General features: G+C 36.3%; 1 protein-coding gene across 1 annotated transcript; it reads left to right on the top strand.

The window, feature by feature from the left end:
• The first annotated feature begins 15,784 nt into the window (after positions 1–15,784).
• LOC149177231 (uncharacterized) lies at positions 15,785–21,279 on the top strand. Its single transcript, XM_089421699.1, has 2 exons — positions 15,785–16,858; positions 17,317–21,279. The coding sequence occupies exons 1-2, from the start codon at positions 15,785–15,787 to the stop codon at positions 21,277–21,279; spliced, it is 5,037 nt and encodes a 1,678-aa protein (XP_089277825.1).
• The last annotated feature ends 826 nt before the right edge of the window (positions 21,280–22,105 follow it).

Raw genomic sequence — 22,105 nt, 5'->3', positions numbered from 1 at the left:
TACCAAATTCTATTCAACCCACAATTCTGCCAGGAAAGCGGACGGTGGAGCAGGGCTTGTACATGCTCCATATGCAGGTTCTTACCTTCCGTTTTTAAAATCCAACTCTCCCCTAGCAGACTCGTACACTACTCTGTAAAAGACAAATGGATGTACTCTTTCCCCGGCAACGGTGCCAAAATGTAGAGCTGTAACAAGGGTCTCCTTCACCTCTAGTTATGCTACATTAATAAGTCAATCCGGGAATGCTTTGTTATTGCAAAGAGTAGCTCAATCCGAGGCTATTCGTCAGAGTAATTCTTAGTAGTACAGTGTCTAGAAAATACAAGAGTAAACGGCTGCTAAATCTATGACTAAATTGCTTTTAAAAAGAATAAAATCACACAACGCAGTTTATCAGTCAAGGGTACGGAAGCGATAACCCATCCCTCTAGAAACTGATGAAAAGGAAATTAGAGCATGGACCATAGGTCTGGGAGCTAGGCAGCGACTTGCTGAGGCTCACTACAGCCTTAGACCTTCTCTCACACCAAAACAGTAAATGCAAGTAACTGGAATCGACAGAATGTAAAATGGAACAGCAAACAGAAAATGGAACAACAAATCTAAATTGGAACAGCAATAAATGGAACAGCAATCCAAGAAACTAAATCTCGCGAGTCAGACTATGCTTGCTCTATTGAATTAAACTCACATCCTGCAATCAAATAGCAATCTTCTCTCTAAAGCAACTTCAATGAATTATACTTTATGGAACAATATTCACAAATGAATTATGGAACAACAATCATCAAACGTATATACACAACACACTTACTATAGCAATCTGATGAGTAAAGAGAATATGACTATGTTTCCAAATAAAATAATATTACTTCCGGACTCCAATAACTGAGATTTCAAATGAATCCAATACAGCAATATTCAATATGAAGGCTCTGTAACAGAAACAGTTGGCTTAGACTGCTAACATGCAATCAACTCTGAAGAGATTCACTTACGCAATACAGAGTCACGATATAAATCTTCTTAACAGAAACCATTAATGAATTGATTGTAACAGAGCATGGAATAGCATATGAAAAACATATCAGATTACCGAACTGTAAAGATAAACAAATCACACAGAAACCAAATTATAATGATACAAAAGCAAGTGTCCTTCGGAGCCGGGCCCTTAGCTTCCAACGGCACACTGCCTTAGATTACTCCAGATGCAGAGATGAAATAAACACCAAGTCTTTTGTATTAAAACATCAACAAATGTACAGCAAAACAAGTCTTAGTGAGAGTCGATGATCAAAGTTGAATCTGGAATTCACAGTTACATATATGAACAAAAAAGTCCTCTTTCTTAACGTTGTTGTCCCTTTTTATAAGAGTAACGGCGGAGGTATCTAGGTAACAAAAATAAGCAAAACAGTGATCCCTCAGGATCAAAGATCCTGAGGGATTCGCCAAGCCGTTAATCCTTTACTTTTCTTCCCCTGCTCCGCCGAGTCGATAATCCTTCTTCCTTTCCAGGGCCGTCTTGCTTCGATCTGTTGGATCTTGTTCACATCCGGTTCCCTCCTAAAGGGACAGCAGTTGTTGCTTCTTTGTCTTTTTCTTTCGAATGGCAATCCCTCTTTTCCACCCTTTCCTGCATGGAAAAAGAACAATTATCGGCGATTAAGTTTTCCATGCTAATTCTCACACATTCTATTGAAATTCTTTATTTCTTTAAGCTCATTATGTAGAAAGGGTTACAATTGTTACGGAAAAGTTACTAAATTTTTCATCAAAAATATACCTTTCGAGTGCTTCACAAGCCTATAAGTATCCTTGAGTGAAAACCATAGAAATTGATGAAGTAGCACAAATGGTATAGACCGCTGGGTCAATTAAATGGTATTCAACAATATATTTAAATAGATTGATATCATATCAATTGAATGCATAAACTATAACAAGAAATTTTGAGATGTCCTCTTATTGAGTTGCATTGATAATGTGTCTAGAAAACATAAGAAATGTTGCGTAATTCAAACAGGAATTCATAAAATAGATAACTCATCTTTTCATCAAGGGTTATTTAATGACAAAGAGGAGCTAACATGTAAGTACCCTAATATCATAAACTCTTACAACTAAAAGGGGTGTAGGATTGAATGTAGTAACAACTTTCAAGTATAACTACACTAAAGTATGCATGGTCAACAGGTTGTTGAGGCATACAAAGGGAAATGGTAAACCATACGGGATGGATTATGATCTATCTGTGAGATAATAGTCTGCTTTAGGTCATTAAACAGAAGGTATGATGAAAATATGCATGAATACAATACTATGCTACTAATATTGTAAGAAAATGAAATCTGGAAATGATATGCACCTCACAAAACTTTCTCTGATTACAGAAATGAACCATGCACATACAAATTCCTTGTCAACTGAGAAGAGTTGTTTTAATTGCTAGAAAAAGATGAAAGAATGTTCCGTATGATACTAACATGGTAGGAAAATATGTGGACAAAGTTATATCATGTAGGTAATACCATGGGAATGGTATGATCGATAGTAGCACAGATGGTACTACATACAACAATACATATGGTACCCATATGATTACATATGTTATATATCAGTGTGTGTAATACGTATTTCTGCAGATATGTATGAAGACATTAGATAAATGTCTGGCAAGGAAACTGACCTGGAGATTACGTAGAAAAAGGAAAGTAATATTGGTATAACTAACCATGGTTCATTTCAGCTTGGCATATGTATACAATCACGATGAATATATATGATGGATATATATTGTTATGTGAACTAATATGTTATGACCTTCCAATCATATTAATGTGGAAAGTATGCTAACATACTACAAGAAGCAAGTGTTCGACAAGGACACAAAGGCTGGAAAAGAATGCAAGCAAAGAACATGCATTCTTCAAATAAAATAAATGATAAGAAATAGCTACTTTAATAATATTAAGTAACAGATTATGATATATATCATAGTTAAAATTCTGCATCTATAAATTCTCACAAATGGTTTGAAACAATGTTACAGGTAGTTATGAAAGGAGGAGAACTCTTGGGGCCAATGTAGCTATGGAAGATGATCACTCCTTGTGAGCGATGTACGTTGGAAAAATTGAATTACATGGCAGAGCCATGAGAGCTGTTGATTCAGAAGCTAGCTACCTGTGAACAAGGACATGATGCAATGGTACACTGACAATGGTGTAAAATTTAAGGGGGTGAGTATGTAACACCCCTCCATCGTGTGCTAAATTATTGTAAACCTAAGATGAGTTAAAGCTAGGTGTGATACCCTCCCTTGTCTGCTAAATTATTGTAAACCTAAGCTGAGTTAAAGCTAGGTGTGATATCCTCCCTTGTGTGCTAAATTATTGTAAACCTAAGCTGAGGAAATCTAGGTGTGACACCCTCCTCGTGGGTTAAACTATTATAAACGTAAGCTAAGGAAACCTACGTGATATGTAATATGAAAATATTTTTTTTTATTAAATAAATTAATAAAATAAATCACTTGGAGGGAGGAGCACCAAGAGAGAGGATATTCTTGACAATCCCAGGAGGAATGGAATAGAGATGAATCTTCATGATAAAGTTTCTAGATGTGATTCTAGATAAGCTTTGATGGATTGGAGATCCATCAGATGGATGGAAGATAAAGATACATTAGACATAAAAGCTTTGCGGGAGATAAAGGAAAACTTTTATGAGGAAAATCCTCACGGGAGATAAAGACGAGCTTTTCCAAAAAATACCTAGGAAAATGGAAATATTCATAATAGCGGGACACTGGTAATGGTAACTAAATCATGAAAGAGGGTATTAAATACCCACTGCATCAATGAATTGAGGATAGTTGATCCTTGGCAAGAACTTTAGCTCGGGGGTAATGAGAGATGTGATTCATGGTTCGGTGGTGGTGCTCCTTCCTCTAATTGAGGTTTAGTTAGTGTCATATGCATGGAATGTTTGTATGTTGATTCTTAATCTCTCTCTCTGTTACTATTACAATTTTCTTATGAGGAGTTTCCTTAGTTTTAAGAATATTTGAATGAACTACATGTGCTAGGGTATTAATAGATTTAATGGTGTTTTCCTCTATTATGACAATATTTGCCTGCATAGTATGTGTTTCATGTTTAATCCTTACTCAATAGGATGTTAAATCATACAACTCAGTTATATGGATTGCTTAATTCCTCCCTTATAGAAATAATGGATTAAATGATGTATGTGACAATAGTGTAATCTCATATGTATATCAAATTTATTAGATTATCTTTACATTGATAAGGAATGATAACATGTCTTATTGTTTTGTAGATGTTCATGCATGAAAAGAATTAATGGTATATCATTTTAATTTTGCATGTATGGCTCTCTAAGATATCCAACGAATCTAACTCGAAAATACATATCGAGTGAATTTATCTTGAATGGTAACTAGTGTTGGGTGATAACTCGACAAACATTTATGTTGTCGATAGTTGTTAGTATATGGTCTGAGAATCAAGTTATGTGAACCTTTCCTACATCTAAGAGATCCTTAATATTGACATGACATATAAGCTTATAGATAAATTTTAAAAGTCCTCATCCTCCCCCTCTGTGGTCGAACTTAATAATTAATATGGAGTTTGTTATATAATTTTAATATGGATATACGGGTGGCTAAAGATACCCTTGACCATGGTACAATCTAAACGATAAATAACAAAAAAAAGTCACGGGAATGTGAGCTTATTAGCTAATTTCGAGGGTAGGCTCACGAGGTATGTTATAAGGAACTTTATCCTAGAAGAGGCTACTTGGGACAATGAAAAGTTCATAAAATAAACTTATCCCAACCTATTGTGAGGACTAAGAAACACCAGGATGGTGTTTCGCTTGACGTTTGGAAGATGTAATGTCCCCTAGTAGCCTTGTAAATATTGATTTACTACAATTACATATATATATATTGTTATACTTTGTGGGAAGAGAAGGCTAAACAATAAGTAGACATATAAAAATATATAAAGCATACATTTGATTTTTTTTTCTATTTGCATAATTATTATGTGTGGACCATGAAGGAAATCATACTGGGAAGCAATGCTAGAGAAAGCTCACATCCCATGTAGTTGGAAAGTTATGGGTGAGGTGGTTACCTTCCCAGGATTCTCCTTGGAAACAAAAAATTCCAAAAAAAAATCCAATACAATATGATAAATATGAGACAGGAAGGACGAGCGAGGCTTGGAAATCTAAAAGAGTATTGTTAGTAGAAGATTCAAGAGTTGGTCATCTAGTGGAGTCTAAATCTGAAACAGAATTGTTACTAGAAGATTCAAGAGTTGGTCATCCAGTGGAGTCTATCTGAGCCTTGAATTCTCAGAAAATGAAATTTTGACCAAGTCTAGATGGGATCAAATTGGCATTGAAATATCAGTTTAAAATGATCACTGTTCTCGAACTACTTTGGGTGTGAAGTGGGCTCGGGGGGAGACACAGTGATAAGACTAGTCTCACTTGTTTGGAGGAGAATTGTGTTCATAGTGGCTTTGTGGACCATCAGAATAAGCCAGAAAATGGGTAAATATAGAAAAACTAATCCATTATTTCTTTATCTATCATATTTGTAATCAATATTAGTGAAGTATTAGTATGTTCACATACAGGGTCAATAGTAGGATTCTATAAAGATTGAAAGAAAAGAATCTGAAAAGTTAATATTGAATTTAATAACCCCGTGGAAGGAAAGGTTAGAGTAACTTTCATGGGAGTTGGGTTAGTTCCCACCCCATTTGGTGAAAGAAATAGCCACATGACGTTCCTTCTTCCTCAAATATCAGATCAAGAAGAAGAAAACATATGAAAAGAAAAACTTGAGGCTATGACTAACTAAATTTTCCATTTTTCTTTTGTACGAATAGTGCAAACTTTACATGGTATACTAGAGTGTTTTCAGGTTGGATCCTAGGTCAAGCCAGTAGAAAACCAAACTCAGAAATTAGTCCCTTAAAAGCCCCTTGAATTAGGAGAACAATCAAACAAAAGGAAAATGCAGAGAAAGGAAAATTGTATTGAATGTTGGTTACAATGGAAGTGGGTTTACACTTTTGTACGCTTATTTCTAACACAACAATCATTTATAAGCCATGATGGAATACCAAAAGTTAAATGTAGTAAAGTTACAATCTAGTCAAGAATTAAGTCTTGTCATCTATAACTCGAAAAGAAAATATAATCAAACAATGTCTGTAAATCTATACCCACAAGCCATTAACTATATAAATATCATGCATGTAGAACAACCAATATATACAAAGAACCAATCATTCATATTTTGAGGAGGCAGTTATTTATGCATTAGTTTAACCATGAAACAAATAGCTTGGCGGTGTAACTAATTGGAAAACTGTTTGACCAGCAATGATGAAATCCAAAAGGAAACATTGGACAACTCATTGCATAGAAAAAAAAAACTAATGAGTATACATAGGGAAAGATACAGAGAAGATAGTATAAACATATACTTTCCTTAAGATCCATTCCATAATAACGGTGAATATTTTATTCAGATAAAATTTAGAAGAACTAGCATATCCACATAAATCTTATAGTAAAAACTGAAAGTGGAGAGCCAAGGGCTCTCTTAGATAAAATTAAACCAGCCAAGTAACTTATACTGTGAGAATAATATGGTTTTGCATAATTGAATGAGTAGAAACCCTATAGAGACGCAAGTCAATACTATCAACACGACTTGAAGCGTCATAGTTCCTCATACATAACAATAGCATGGTATCCTGAAAACCCACAAGTATTAGTAAGCATGAAATACATTTTATAGAAACTTTAAAATAGTATACATTACAATACTGAATTTGAAAGTAGCACTTGGAGGAAACTATAATCTTGTATAAGCATGGGAGAAATCTGAGAGGGTTAAATACTTGCAGAGGTACTAGTTAGAAAATTACATGCAAACAATCACTCATCACGTTAGTGAAATTAGTTAGTTTGTTTTGAGTATGTAACAAAAGGTGACAACTGCTAAAGTAAATTATGATAAATAATAAAAATCTGACCTGTATCGATCCTCTTATCACCGTGTAATTCGTGCATTTTGCAAAGGCATTAGGGTGTTATAACCACCTTCCATACTATCCCAAGGATCCTAATAGAAAAGAAGGTAAATCATTTTCTCTCGAAGAGGCAACATTCATACCTCGAATTAACAAAATAATATGAGGTAACTTGACTGTAAGAATATCCAGAAAACCTATGGGGTTGATGTACTTGCAGTGTACCTACAATTATGTTAAAAATCTAGGTGGTAATCACTATTAAAACTAATGGGTAGGAACAAATTCAAGTATAGGAACAACTCATCTTGATGTAGCGACAAAATGGTAGCCTCCAAGGTCAAAGAAGAGCCATTTAACCCCAAAACCTAATGCATGTTACAAAGATAACCCTCCATGCTGACAATTGCACAATGATGCTAAGAGTAGCATCGAGAGCGGTGGAGGGTAGTTTCTCCCATCACCCTTCCCCTTATGAACCGTTGATATTGTCACAATGCATTGGGACCCTAGATCAGGCATCGTACCATTTCCAAGAAGTTTGATAATTGTATGTGTGAAAAATTCCAGAGAATTCTTGCTAAGGGGTAAACCCTTGCTGAGGGTTTGGAATTTAACCATAGTCACATAGGTATCAATCCTTACCGCCAAGTGAGGACAATTCTTTACACGAAAAAATTAAGTTGTAAGGATGGACCGAGCACTTATAACAACATAACTAAATTTAAAATAATTACAAACATAACTAAAGTTAAATAATTGCAATCGCGAGTGGTATAGTTGATACATGCAAAATTGTGTAAGGAAATTATAATATATTGATCTCTTTTACAATGGTTAAAAAATAATTTTATGTTTTGAGTGGTTTGTAAAGTTATGTTACGGTAACATTTCAGAATAAATACTAAAGGGTAGAATAATTTGTTGCGGAGGACGGGGGATCATAGTACCCAAACATTATAAAATCTTCGATACATATTTCCATAGATAATGGTTATAGTTATAACCTCAATCGTGCTAGGGAGTAGCCTTCACTCATATCAAGGTAAGTCCAATAGTAAAATTAAATGTGCAGACATTAATACCGTTACCTTCTAAATACATAAATAAAAATAAAAGTATGCAATGTCCCATGGTGGTGAATGAATCAACTAAGAAGTTGTAATTCAGTTATAAAATATTTGTGATTAAAAAGGGAGGTAATTGTGTAAACATATATAAAAAAAGTAATTACCAAGATTTATTTAATGGGGATATTACATACATACATTTCCAGCAGTGATAGGGTTGAAGATAGAAATCATTGTCTTATATTATCTATATTATGCCCGCATTGTATCTAAGCTTCATAATAATTGTCACAAGACCCATTTTTTTTTTTGCCTTTTTAAGACAATAAAACTATGGTGAGTTGGGAAAGCTTGTCTCATTTTATTTTTATCACATAAATAAAATGTTAGAAAATTGTGCATATTATTTTATCTTCTTAAAATTTGATAGTATTTATAGGTTTCAATGAATGTTAATCATCATCATAATAAAAATGATAATTTCACATTATGTGAAAAAAATATCAACAATAACACATAAAAAATAATACATAATCAATAAAAGAATATATTAAAATGATTTTTTTTATTTATGATTTTGATAATGACTAAATATTAATTAAAATTAAATTAAATTTATTGACTTTTTTTAAATTAAGTAATATTTAATTCATATGAAATTTTTATTTTTATATTTAAGAATTTGTGTTTTTTTTGTTTGATAAGTAATGTGAGTCTTCATATGACTTGCACACTTAACTTTTGCCTTGAGTAGCCATGACCCTGCAACATCTAAGTCATAGAAATTAACTTAGCATCACACACAGATTTAGTGCACTAACCCTTAGCATTGTTGGATTTTTGCCCACTAAATTTTAAATTCGTGATATTTACACCACATAGTTCCTCAACAAAACACTTTGTCACTCTATGTTATAGGCCCCGTGTACTAAAAATTTATATCAAATTTTTAATAGATAAAAGGATAAACATATTTATCAATTATCTATTATTATTGTAATTTATGAATAATTTATCTATATGTTTTATTAATCATAAAAAATTGATATAATTTTAATAATAATATTATTATTACTAATTGAAAAAGTTAAAATTATATATTACAATTACACTTTCATACATACTAAATTTTAGTTTTTCCCCCAACATAATGAAAAATATCAACTACTATATAAAAAATGAGATTTATTACCTACCTAATAATATTAGTTTTTCTAGCTTTCCTAATATAGAGTAGAGGGTGAGAAGTTGTTTTGTTAAGGTTGTTTACGGTTAAAAAGTTGCTAGTTCAAAACCCATGGACACAAATATAATCATGAGTATGGATGAGTGCTTCCTAGATAAGACCCATGAATATATATGAGACTCATTTTTATTTTAAAATATAGATTGATAATAATTGATGATGATGATGGTTAACGTCCACTGACACCAAAATTTGGTCTATCGAACATAAAAAATGAATTATTTAGTTTGATTTAAGATTTTATTCCTATGCTCAAAAAGCTTGGAGAGAAGCCTCCCGAGCTCACTGTAATTTTGACATCGTAAATGGATAGGAAGGTCAGTATTACAACAAAGATTTTGAAATTGAGATCTAATGTGGCTGTACGCAGGGCACTCTAAGAGGAAGTGATTTTCATCCTCGATGTTCATATTCTCACAGAGATGGTAGAACCTTTCCATCCATGGTGTTTTAGGAACTGCCCAATGACCCGTTTCACTATGGAGATCATGAGAGTTCATTCTAATCTTGGCTATATTAATTTTATTCTTTGAGCTAGTTAAAATTAAGAGATACTTTTGATCTTCTAGGGTCGGGTTGATGACCTCCTTATAATATCTTAATTTTCTTTTAGCTCCTAAATATTCTCACACCACATTTTTTCTTTGAACTTAGAAGTAACAATATTTTTAATGTTATTAATGTTTTCCAATGCAACATTATCATCAATCTACCAATGGTTTAACCAGGCCCTGGTGTCTTTATACCAACCTCGTTTGAGCCTTAGGTGGTTTTGGCTAGAATTTAAAGCTAGCTTTGGAAGATGGTCTCCTATGTTATTAAGTTTGTGCTTGTACAATAGAAACCTAGTCATAGCTAGGCTCTCAATAGGGGAAAGACACACTTCTATAAGGAGAATAGGATAGGGTGTGTTGCTTTTAATTTTTAGGTTATATGTTATAAAATGCTTCTAGATTTGCTCAATCTTTCTCCAGGATTCTTTGGAGATGCTAATACCCAAAAACTCACATCCATATAAGATAACCGGAGTGACTAAAGTTTCAAAGGGGAACTTCTTTCTATCCCACATTACGAGGTTTATCGTTTTACAATTAATTTCAAGACCAAAATAAGCTTTCCATCCCCCATTAATCCTTTTCTCAATGTTATAATTCCAATTGAGCTTGTGATGAATATCAATTCCAAGGTACTTGTAGGAAGACACTTCCTCCAAGTTACTATTCTCATACATAAAATTAGTGTAAGTGTCCTTCTTGGATTTGATAATCATAACTTTTATTTTGTCAGTGTTAACAATCACACCCATGGTAGAGCAAAAATCCTTAAGAAGTATAAGTTGTTTATCAAGATCAAATGGGCACCTTCTGAGAAGAAAAATATCGTTAGCGTAGAGAAGAAGGATGATGACTATCCTAGCGAAGATCGTGCCAGCAAATCGTGATTTCTCTAAACAACCTTGTAGCTTGTCGATGTAAATGCCAAATAGGGTAGGCTTGAGGGGGCAACCTTGTTTAACTCTAAATCTTTTGACCACCCCTCATTTCTCTTTAACTTAGCAATTACATTCTCGTATAACCTTATAGCGGAAGCTCTCAACTCAAAAGGAACCTTTAGCTCTTCTAATATCTTCCAAAGGTTGTTTCTAGGAACTGTATTGAAAGCCATTCTAAAGTTCACAAAGCAACAAAAGGGATTGGATTTATCAATGTGGCATTCCTCCACAATGATCCTAAGCGTAACAAGGTGGTCTGTTGTTGAGTGTTGCTTTCTAAAACCTGCTTGGCCTTTAGCCCACTTACCTTCACTTTCAAGCCATATTCTCAACTTCCTTTCCAAAATAATACCATATAACTTGGCTAGGAAAGGGCTCATCATAATTTTCCGATAATTAGAGGGGTTATTTGTATCCCCACTTTTAAAAATAGGGATACTGAGGCTTTGTGTCCACGGTTTAGGGAGCCCTTGCTTGACTGCTTGATTGAAAAGCTTGTGAATGTGGGGGATGAGGAAAGGACCTCCAATTTTTAAGATTTCTACCTCGTAACCTTCAATGTCTTTAGATTTCCCATTAGCCAAGCGATTAACCCCAAAACCAATGTCTCTAATGAGAAAACTTATTCTGTTGGGAGCAGGGTTTCAAAGTTATCCATGGAATTTGGAGATTCATAAAGCTTTTTAAGATAGGAGTTCTAGTTGTGTAAAGAAATTTTATTGTCATCTTTAGTTTTCCTAGTTAGAATTTGCCTCCAAAATCTCTTAGGAGCTACCTTAGAGAGATGGAAGAGATTCTCTTTTCTTTTAGGAATATAGTGCCTTTTTTTCATTTTAGTTAGGGCTTTGTATATTTTTATCTTTCCAATTTTGAGAGATTCATAAAGAACTTCCTTAATTTCTCTCCTTACACTTTTACAATCTTTGTCATACAATGGGTTTGCTTTTCTATTTCTTTTATTACTTGAAACTTCAATTGAGAACTTGTTAATAGAATATGAGAGGGTTGTAGTAAAATTATGATAGAGATATTCTATGTTGTCTATACTAGATAAAGGAAGAAAATTAGTTTTTAATTCATTTAGAAAGAGATGTTTTTTTATTTCTATTAGATATTAAATTCTTTTGGCTAAAGGATTATCTTCTGTGGGATCTCTATAATTGAGAGTTATAAGTAAAGGCCTATGATCAGAGTCAGGATCGTGGTTGTTTAAGATGCCAAAATTTGTTATTTCGTTGTATAGAGGGAGATAAGAGATAAAATAGTCTGCCATGCTGCTACCAAGCCCATGGATGCAGGTCCACTAGCTAGAATTGGGCCACTTCTTCAGACCATTGCAAATTATGAGATCCTGAGCACTACAGAGCTTGACTAGCTCCGACCCAAACAAATTCTCCCCGAGGTCTTCAGAGCTCCTTTTGTATCAGCCATCTAGAGGAACATCTTAGTCTATCGGGAGAGGATTAGAGTTGGAATGATTTGTTAAAAGAATAGCTTGGTTGCTTTAAATTTGAGCATTAAATTCACCCATTAAAAGGATATTGCCTTCATTCCTTAGGCTAGAAATATCATTCTCTAAACCATTGTAAGGACTATGTTTATCTAGATACTTTTTCTTATAGAAGTTACAATTGATTGGGGGGAATAACATATTGCTATGTAGGTCTCTTTTATCATAAATTTCAGTAATTTATATCGAACTATATTGGTTGTAAGGGTCATTTTTATAAATCCTATCATGGGGAGAGATGTTCTCTTGATGTAACAGGATATATGCCCAATGCCTCTATGGGAAGATCGCTTATTCCAAGTAGACCATAATGTAAATTCATCTATGTTAGGGACCTTAGATTCCTCATGCTCCCAAGTTTCAACAAGAAAAATAATATCAACATCATTCGAGATCCAACTTAGCTTGCGGAATTTGTTCCATGGAAAGCCCTGACAGTTCCAAGAAAGAATATGGAGCATGCTGAATTACTATTTATTATTATGTTTTTGGTTTCTATCTCGAATAACGACTTTTCTATTTCTGATTATTGCCCATTTTCCTTCCTTCCTAGCTTCCTTTACCTTTTCAACCTCCCTTGTCAATTCTGCTTGATCTTCTGGAATGAAATCTTCATTTATAAATATTCTCGTTCCTTTTAGACTTGAGGTTTTACTAATTATGTCATACTTATGGTCAATAGAGCTCACCTTTATTTAGATCAACCTTCCTTTATTCTTAGTTAGTTTCCCCAACCTTGTTGCTTCTGTGAGACACGTAGTTTCAATTTGTAATATGTTATGTAATTCTGTGTGGGCTATGGCTAAAGTATCCTCATCTACCTCCTCTTTCAAACCGAAGATTATAAGGTTCAAGGCCATTTTGTTACGCTCATGGTCTAATTCTATCAATCTTTTCATTTCATCTTTAATTGGTTTGATATCTAATTTACCTGCCACAGTATTTAGGGTGAGGCGGCTATTAAATTTTTCTTCTAGCTCTTTAATCATGTCCTTCATTTTAAGACTCTCTAAAGTATCAGTGTCTACTTGGCTGGATGTTTGGTTCATATCTTGGTTTTGTTTTTCTATAACCTACAACCTAGTCTTCATTGCCCCCATCTTATTCTCCAATAGTTCTATTCTATTTTCTATTTGTTTTTTAATCTTGTCTTCAATAGATGTGAATTTATTTTCCAAAATGGCTGCTAACTCTGTTTGTAGCTTTACTTGTCTTTCTTCTCTACATTTCTCAAAAGACTCTATATACTCATAGAGGCTTTGTAAAGTAACTGTGCTAGGTCTACCTTTGGTAATCTTTGGTAATTGTGGTGAATTATTCATACTTGAAAATATGTGAGCAGATATGTATTATAAAAATATAAGGAATGTGTACACCTGATATCAACAAGTCGGATCGGAGACGCACATGCCCCAGATTGTATTTCTATTACCACAAAGATATCGTGAATTATTACCACAGGGAGATTGTAAATTATGACCGTAGATATCGTAAATTATTATCGCAGAGAGATCGTAAATTATTACCACAGACAGATCGTATTAAAAATTTATTATAATAAATTTAATCATATATAAGTCAATTTAATTATCATCAATAGAATTTAACTTAGATGGTTATGATGAATAGTTGTTATTCCTCCCATGTACATTCAATACTAGTAAGCTAATATGTTTATGCTCTTGAATAGAATTACTAATTCTTAGCTATAATTATATATTTTATTTTTATTGGTTTTAATTTTTATCTAATTTGATCCAATGGAAATATTAGAGAGGAAATTACATCACAAAATATTCACCATACCGCACTAAACAATAGCTTTCAACACATTAATATACATAAATAAAATTTATAAAATTTATTTTTAATGTATAGAGTGCAAATGGTCACAATGAAATACACACTCCACTATAATATATATTTTTTAATTTGTTTACATATATCAGTTGTCATTTCTCTCTATGACATGAGTTAAGAGTCATGTAATCTAAATGGCTTCATCAGAGAGTTATACTTTGTGAAGAAAATTATAGTTTAACTTGATTTTGTTGTTTCATTAAGTTTATTTTTATATAATAATATAACATTATAATAATGGTGAACTTTTCTATAAATTTGTGGTTTTATTAATGGATTAATTTTCAAATATAAGTAAATTATTTTTATAATAAATTTCTCAACAATAATTTGTATATATATTTTGAAATTTATTTATTTAATTATGTTAAAATTTCTTATATAAAAATAATATACAATTGTTATAAATTTAAATTTAAAAATTTAATATTAATTTTTATTTTATATCACTGAAACAAAAAAACATATTTTTCCACACTTTGCAGCTATAATTGAAAGCCAAAATTGTACACACAAATTGAATTTTAAAACACACTCAAGGAGAATTGTTATTTATATATTCTCAATTGTAATGGGGAAATGCAGATCCTCCAACTAGTAATACATGGCTTAACTATATCGGTTTCTTTTTTATAAATTTGTTATTTTATAATATGTAAATTTTAAAATTAAAATATATAACTTAAACTATTATTGAACAATAATTTTGAAAAATAAAATAAAGAATATTACCATAATAAATTTTTGGAAACGCATTTATTTAATGACTTCCAATTTCTAATTTATAAAAATAAAATAGAAATTCAATAATGAATTTATTTTCTAATCACTTAAAGACACTCAAAACGTGTATCAAAGTTTCTTAATCATAACATTGTAACTCGTGACAATATCTATGGTTCAAGATCAGCCAGCCATATGATATATAATCCATTGGACCAGCCTCTACGGGGCAACGGTAAGTACAACCTTTTCTATGCATTTAGAGGGCATACAAACATGCCATATCATATCAAAGTTTATAAGATTCTACTTTAAAAGTGAATCAATAAATGACAATCATATTCATAATAGGAATTTTTTGAAAGTCAAGCAGATTAATTTTTATAGTGAAATACATGTGTTTCAATAATTCGACTATATTTCAACTAAGACTGAGAGCGAGAACAGGCTCCTGCTTCGAGCCTTGGCTCCTGGACCTGCCTCCTGCGAGCCCTTCCCCCTGCAATCCTCTTCTCCGCTCTGTTCCCTAATCGGATCGGCGCTTTTCTGACTGGTCCTTCTCTTCACTGAGGAGAGCGTGCCCTGTCTTCCGCTTCGAGCCCGGCTCCTGGGCCTGCCCCCTGCGGGCCTTTTTCCTCCTTGATTCTCTGTTGGCTCCTCGGCCCCAGATCGGATCGGATCCTACCAGACCGATTCAGATCTGATCGGATCTTGAATGTTAGCCGTCCCTCTGGCTAGAGGGCGTTCTCTGCTGCGCTGCCCTTGAGGCGGCCGGCTTTAAGTTTGATGGAGCCACTGGGACATGATCCTCCCCCCGGACCTGCCGCTGAGGCTTTTAACCAGCTCTTGGTAGGCTTGCCACCGAAGAAAAGAAATGAAGCCTCCAGATTCGTCAAGAAAATAGATGAGATTCCAGAGATCTCTCTACCCCCGGAGACCCCCATGCAGGTCGCTCTATCTCTGGCGGAGCGGGGTCTCATTGGCCAATTCACAGGACTGTGGCCATCCCCGAAAACTACAGAGCAATGGGTAAACAGGAACTGGGCACCTCTGATCAGCCAAAGCGTTACCTCTTACTTTCTAGGGCGAGGTTTTTTCCTTTTCGAATTCACCTCCAGAGAAGACAAAGACCTGATCTTTAGAAATGGACCGTATTTCATGGGTCCTCAGGGTCTCTACCTGAATAAATGGACTCCGGATTTCGACCCAGCAGTAGATGTCCCCAAGGCTGTTCCAGTATGGGTTCGTCTCCCAAATCTGCCGGTTCACTGTTGGAATTGGGACTCCTTGAAACACATCGGCAACTCCCTCGGGAAATTCATTGATCGGGCAAGCAACAAGGATCAATATGATTGTGCCAGGATTTGCGTGGAGGTAGATCTAGAGGAAGGTTTACCAGAAGCAGTCAAAATCAAAGTAGGCAGTTGGTCCCACGTGCAGATCTTGGATTATGAACAACTGCCTTTCAAATGCAGGAAATGCCATGTGTATGGGCATTTTGCTAGAAACTGCCCGACCAACCCAGAGCCAGAGAAAGGAAACGAAGAAGGATGGAATCAAGTAAGACGAACTAGAGCCAATCAAAAGGGACAGAAGCAGGGTGGGCAAACAGGCAAATCTAATGCCCAGAAACCCCCTACAAAAAAGACGCAAGAAAACAAATTTATCCTCCTAAGTCAACCGACAGAAGACACTCCAGAGACAGAGACCCAAAAGCCAGAATCCTCAAGGAAAAGCTCACCTCCAACTTCTCCAAAAGAAGTTGAGAACCCCAAAGACACGGACCCAGAAGATGAAGAAGAAGATCAAGAAATAGAGGAGTCAGAAGAAGAAGGCGAAATAGGAGATTCCCAAACCTCGGTAAGAAGATCAGCAAGAGGGCGCAAAACAGATAAAGAGAAAAGAGAGCAGCAGACCTACAAAGACAAGCTACAGGGCAGCCAACCAACGCTGGAAAAGCTCCTCGCTTCAAAGCCCAAAATGATGAAAAATCAGCCCCAAGGCTCCAAGGGAGCCCACCAGAAACATAAATAATGAAGGTCATCTCCTGGAACTGTAGAGGTCTGGGGAGCAAAGTCAAGGAAGAAGCCATAAGAAATCTAGCAAGAACAGAAGCCCCAGACATACTTCTCATCCAGGAGACCAAACTGGAAGACAAACTCTTCCTGCAAATTAGCAAAAATTTATGGCCCAGAAGCGAAGCAAGAGCAATCTCAGCCAGGGGTGCTTCAGGAGGGATCAAAATTCTATGGAACCCCAACATATATGCACTCAGCTATGAAGCAAGCAACACCCACTGGTTGATGCAAAAAATGCAGAATCTCGACACAAAGGAAACCATTACTCTCTTCAATGTATATTCTCCAGTCAACATAAGGGAGAAAAAGGAATGCTGGGAAACTATAAAACACCAAGCAGATCTGATAAGTATGGAAAATGTAATCATTGCTGGAGACCTAAATCTCACTCTCCACTCATCTGAGAAAAGGGGAGGAAGCATTGTTCGAGACCCGGCAAGAGAATGGGCGGAGGATCTTCTGCAAGATTGGGACTTGCTAGACATCAAACCCTCATCAGGTAAGTACTCTTGGTCTAACAAAAGAGTAGGTCCTGGTCATATAGCTGCCAGACTTGATAGATTTTTCATCCAAAGCTCCTTTTTGCTGCTTGGTCTAGAACCTAGAATGCATATTCTTCCTTGCAGCATCTCGGATCATAGGCCGGTAAAGCTAGAGCTGTTTGCCCACTCAGATCTGGGACCCATCCCCTTCCGATTCAACCCCCTCTGGATAATGGAGCCTCTTTTCATGCAAACAATCCAAGAATGTTGGAGCCAACCAGTTAAAGGCTCACCTTCCTTCATTTGGGAGGAAAAACTCAGAAGGGTAAAAGGAGTCTTGAAGCGCTGGGCAAAAACCCTTTCAAATCCAGCAACAGAAAGGAAAGTCATCAAATCCTCCCTTGCCTCTCATCAATCTTGCATGGAGAGCGCCATAATTACAAAGGAGATGATGGACCAGGAAATTAATCTTCAGCAGCGCTACCACAAAGCCTGCCTGGCCGAAGAAGAATATTGGAGACTAAAATCGCGGAACCTCTGGTTAAAAGCAGGAGATAGGAATACGAGTTTTTTCCATAAGCAAGCCCAAGCTAGGAAATGCTTCAACACTATTTCTGAGATCAAGGAAGATAATGATACGCACAAGGAATTTCCAGACATCAAAAAGGCAGCCTATTTACACTTCCAAAAGCTTTTTACTGAAGATCAGGAGCCGCTCCAGCACCAAGAGCTGCTAGGCATTATCCCGCAAGCAATCTCTCCTCGTATGAACACGGTACTAGAGGCCAAAATCACAAAAGAGGAAGTTAAAAAAGCCCTCTTTGACATGGAGCCGGACAAGGCCCCGGGGCCAGATGGCTTCTCAGCCAGATTTCTCCAAGTCTGCTGGCCAATTGTGGAAAAGGACCTTCTTAAAATGGTTCAAAAGTCTCAAAATTCTCAGAAAATAGGAGGCAGCACAAATTCTGCTTTCCTAGCACTCATACCAAAGGAAAAAGGAGCCAATAATTTCAGCAGATTTCGTCCGATCTCGCTTTGCAACATTGGGTACAAAATAATCACCAAGGTCATTGCAAACAGGCTGAAGCCCATCCTGCCAAAAATTATCCCGGAAAACCAAGGAGGCTTCATTCAGGGAAGGCAAATCGTGGACAACTACACACTCGTTCAAGAGGCAATACATTCAAGTCTCCACCGAAAGGAACAAGGTATGGTGATCAAACTCGACCTAGCAAATGCCTTTGATCGAGTCAATCATAGATTTCTATGGAATGTCATGTATAAATTTGGTTTTGGGGAAAAATTTATAAAGTGGGTCCAGGCTGCCATTTCAGAGCCTTGGATTGCCCCCCTAGTAAACGGAAGAGCCACAGAATTTTTCAAAGCCTCGAGGGGCCTCAGGCAGGGATGCCCTCTCTCCCCCCTGCTCTTTGTCATCCAAGCCTCGGTCCTCAGTTTCCTGTTAGATAAAAAAATGCATGATCAAGAAATCAATGGCCTGTGTATAGCTAGAGGAGTCAAAAGTTTAAATCATGCCTTATTTGCTGATGATACCCTGCTATTAGGCAGCGCCACCTACTCCACCGCCTCCAAGTTCAAAGCTGCCCTGGATGTCTCCATCAAGGCCTCTGGTAGTGCCCTCAATAAGAATAAATGTCACATTTATAGCTGGAATACCCCGCCAAGGGTTCTCTCTGCAATATCTAGGTGTCTTGACTTTGCTGCCTCATCCACCTGGACCTCTTTTAAATATCTGGGTCTTCCGGTCAGCCACAAAAGGCTCACTGTCAAAGACTGGCAACCACAGCTTGAAAAGTTCAAAACTAAAATTCAATCCTGGGGCTTCCGCTGGCTCAACGCAGCTGGCAAGACTGTTCTGGTGAAATCTGTGCTCTCCAGTCTTCCCATATTCCATTTTGCAGGTCTCATTGCCCCTCTAACCATTTTGAACAAGATGGAGGAGCTCATGCGCAGATTTTTCTGGAAGGGCGGAAAGCAAAATGAAAGGAAAATCCCCCTCATCAGCTGGGAAACAATAGCCAAGCCTCTGTGGGAAGGTGGACTGAATTTCAAAAGCATTAATCACCAGAACGTGGCCATGGCTGCAAAGATCATTTGGAGGATCATTGCGCCCAAACCAGGCTGGGCACAGATCGCCTTATGGAAGAAGTACTTCAGGGGATCTCGTCTAAGATGTCTAGAAAGTGAATCTCAAGCCCAGAACTCTACTCTCATCAAACAGAACTCAGCATTCCACAAAATTCTAGCTAAAGCAGGCCCCCTAATCAGAGAGCACTCTTATTGGGTCCCCGGAAACGGCAGAAGGATAAACATATGGACAGATCGGATTATGAATCAGGAGCCTCTGGAATTTAGGCTGGTCTCCAGGGAACTGCGCAGGTGGATGGAATACAAAGGGCTGCGCACACTCTGGGACATCTCACGGTGGCAAGATGAGAACTGGGCGGGCTGGAAAAGTGAGACGGTGCCAGATCACCTACGAACAGATTGGAATGCGCTGACAGATCACCTTCATGGTTTGGCCCCCACGCAGATGAGCAGGCAGGATAAAAAGGGATGGGGGACGAACGACAAAGGGTATACAGTCGCCAGCGGATACAGAAAACTGCTTGAGAAACCTCATGTGCCGCCCGACCCAGCACCGTGGCATGGAGTATGGCGCACTCCCTCTTGGCCGAAGACTGATACATTTGCATGGCAGCTCTGCCATGAACGCATTCTCACGCAGGACATACTGCAAAGAAAAGGGATCTACGGCCCCACTATTTGCCATCTATGCAAGGCAAATTCTGAGACAGCAGTGCATATAATGCTGGAATGTAATTTCGCCAAGCAAATCTGGAGCTCCTTCATGCAGAACCTGAGCTGCACCTTCTTAATGCCAAACACCATTGTGGAGATGTTCTCAAAATGGACAGACAGATATCCAGGTCAGCCGCCAAGAAACCAGGTAATTAAAACAGCCTGGGGCATTCTACCAAAGATAATTTGCTGGCAAATTTGGCTAGAAAGAAATAGAAGATTATTCAGGGGCACAAACCAGAACAACAAGGTTATAGAGAGCAAAGTTATAAGCCAAATTAAGGAATGCCTTGCTGACATAAAAGATGATGCAAATCTCAGTCTTCAAGATATCTCCTGGGGCTCAAACATTGGCTTACAATTCCATCCAGCGAACAGAGCTGCCCCTCCTCACAAAAACTGGCACATAAGGAAATCAGAAGATGAATTTAAAGAATGGCTCAAAGCGATGTCAAGACATACCCTCTTCTTTGACGGGGCAGCAAAGGGAAACCCGGGCAAAGCTGGTGCAGGAGGAGTCATAGTAAACCCAAAAGGGGAAATATCTCACTCCTTCGCATGGGGGCTGGGTCACACAACCAGCGTGCAAGCTGAGGCTCTAGCTTTATACCAAGGCCTCAAGATCCTCCAAGAAACAGGTATTGAGACAGCCAATGTAATCGGAGACTCCCAAGTTATTATAGATGCATTGAAAACCAGCACTAAAGTGAAGGATCTTAAACTTTCTAGGCTGATAACCAGAATCAAGGGAATAGGAAAATGCTTCCAGAGTTTAGACTATTTTCATGTGCTAAGAGCCCTCAATAAAGAGGCGGACAAAGAGGCCAATAAGGCCACTCTCCTCTCAGCAGGAATCAAGCAGGAAGATAAAGAAGATTCATGGGATCCCATTCCCTAACCTGTAGGCTCCAATGTTTTATTGCCTTATTTTAAAGAAATTCGTCTGTATCTCCAAGTGGGGGAAAACAATAAAAATCATACACCCTAGATCAAAGAAGAACTTTGTAAGAATAAGATGCAGGCTCACTCACAAAAGTGACCCGCATCAGAATACAGGTGACCTCAATGTAATCAGTTTACTGGCTTTCAGTCCAACAGGAATATAAATATCCCATACCCGTTTTCGTAAAAAAAAATAAAAATCGACTATATTTAATATTGACTATATGTATTTTAGAATTTATTTGTTTTTAAGTGTATATTTTGTTTTACATCATTATTATCATCATTATCTAGAATTTATTTGTTTTTAGTATATATTTAGTTTTACATTATTATCATCATCATGTAGGGGTATAGTGTAAAAGATATACTTTATTTTCATATAAGAATATTGATATAAAATTTTATGGCACATATTACAGATGGTAATAGGTTGTTTTATTAAGGAATTTCATGGTGTAAAGGTTCTTGGTTCTAAACTATGTGGGTAAAGACTTATCCATACTAAAGGTTGGTGTGGCTTAGGCCAGATGGGATTCCCAAACGATTTTGACGACTTAAATGCTACTAGATCACAAATACTCAAACCAAAAATTAAACATATCAATCATCACAAAGCTCACATTACATAGTAAATAAATAAAAATAAAAATAACTCTAGACAAAAAAAATACACATGAATATCATATGTCAGTGATCAATATTAAAATTATTGTAAAAACAACTATTTTTAAATTACAATATCTTAAACAACTATTTTTAAATTACAATATCTTTACCAT

Source organism: Pinus tabuliformis, chromosome 4_1 (genome assembly GCF_031772625.1).
Source record: "Pinus tabuliformis cultivar Carrire ecotype Pingquan chromosome 4_1, CPIR1, whole genome shotgun sequence".
NCBI classification, from domain to species: Eukaryota; Viridiplantae; Streptophyta; class Pinopsida; order Pinales; family Pinaceae; genus Pinus; species Pinus tabuliformis.
This window is presented reverse-complemented; position numbering and strand designations above follow the sequence as displayed.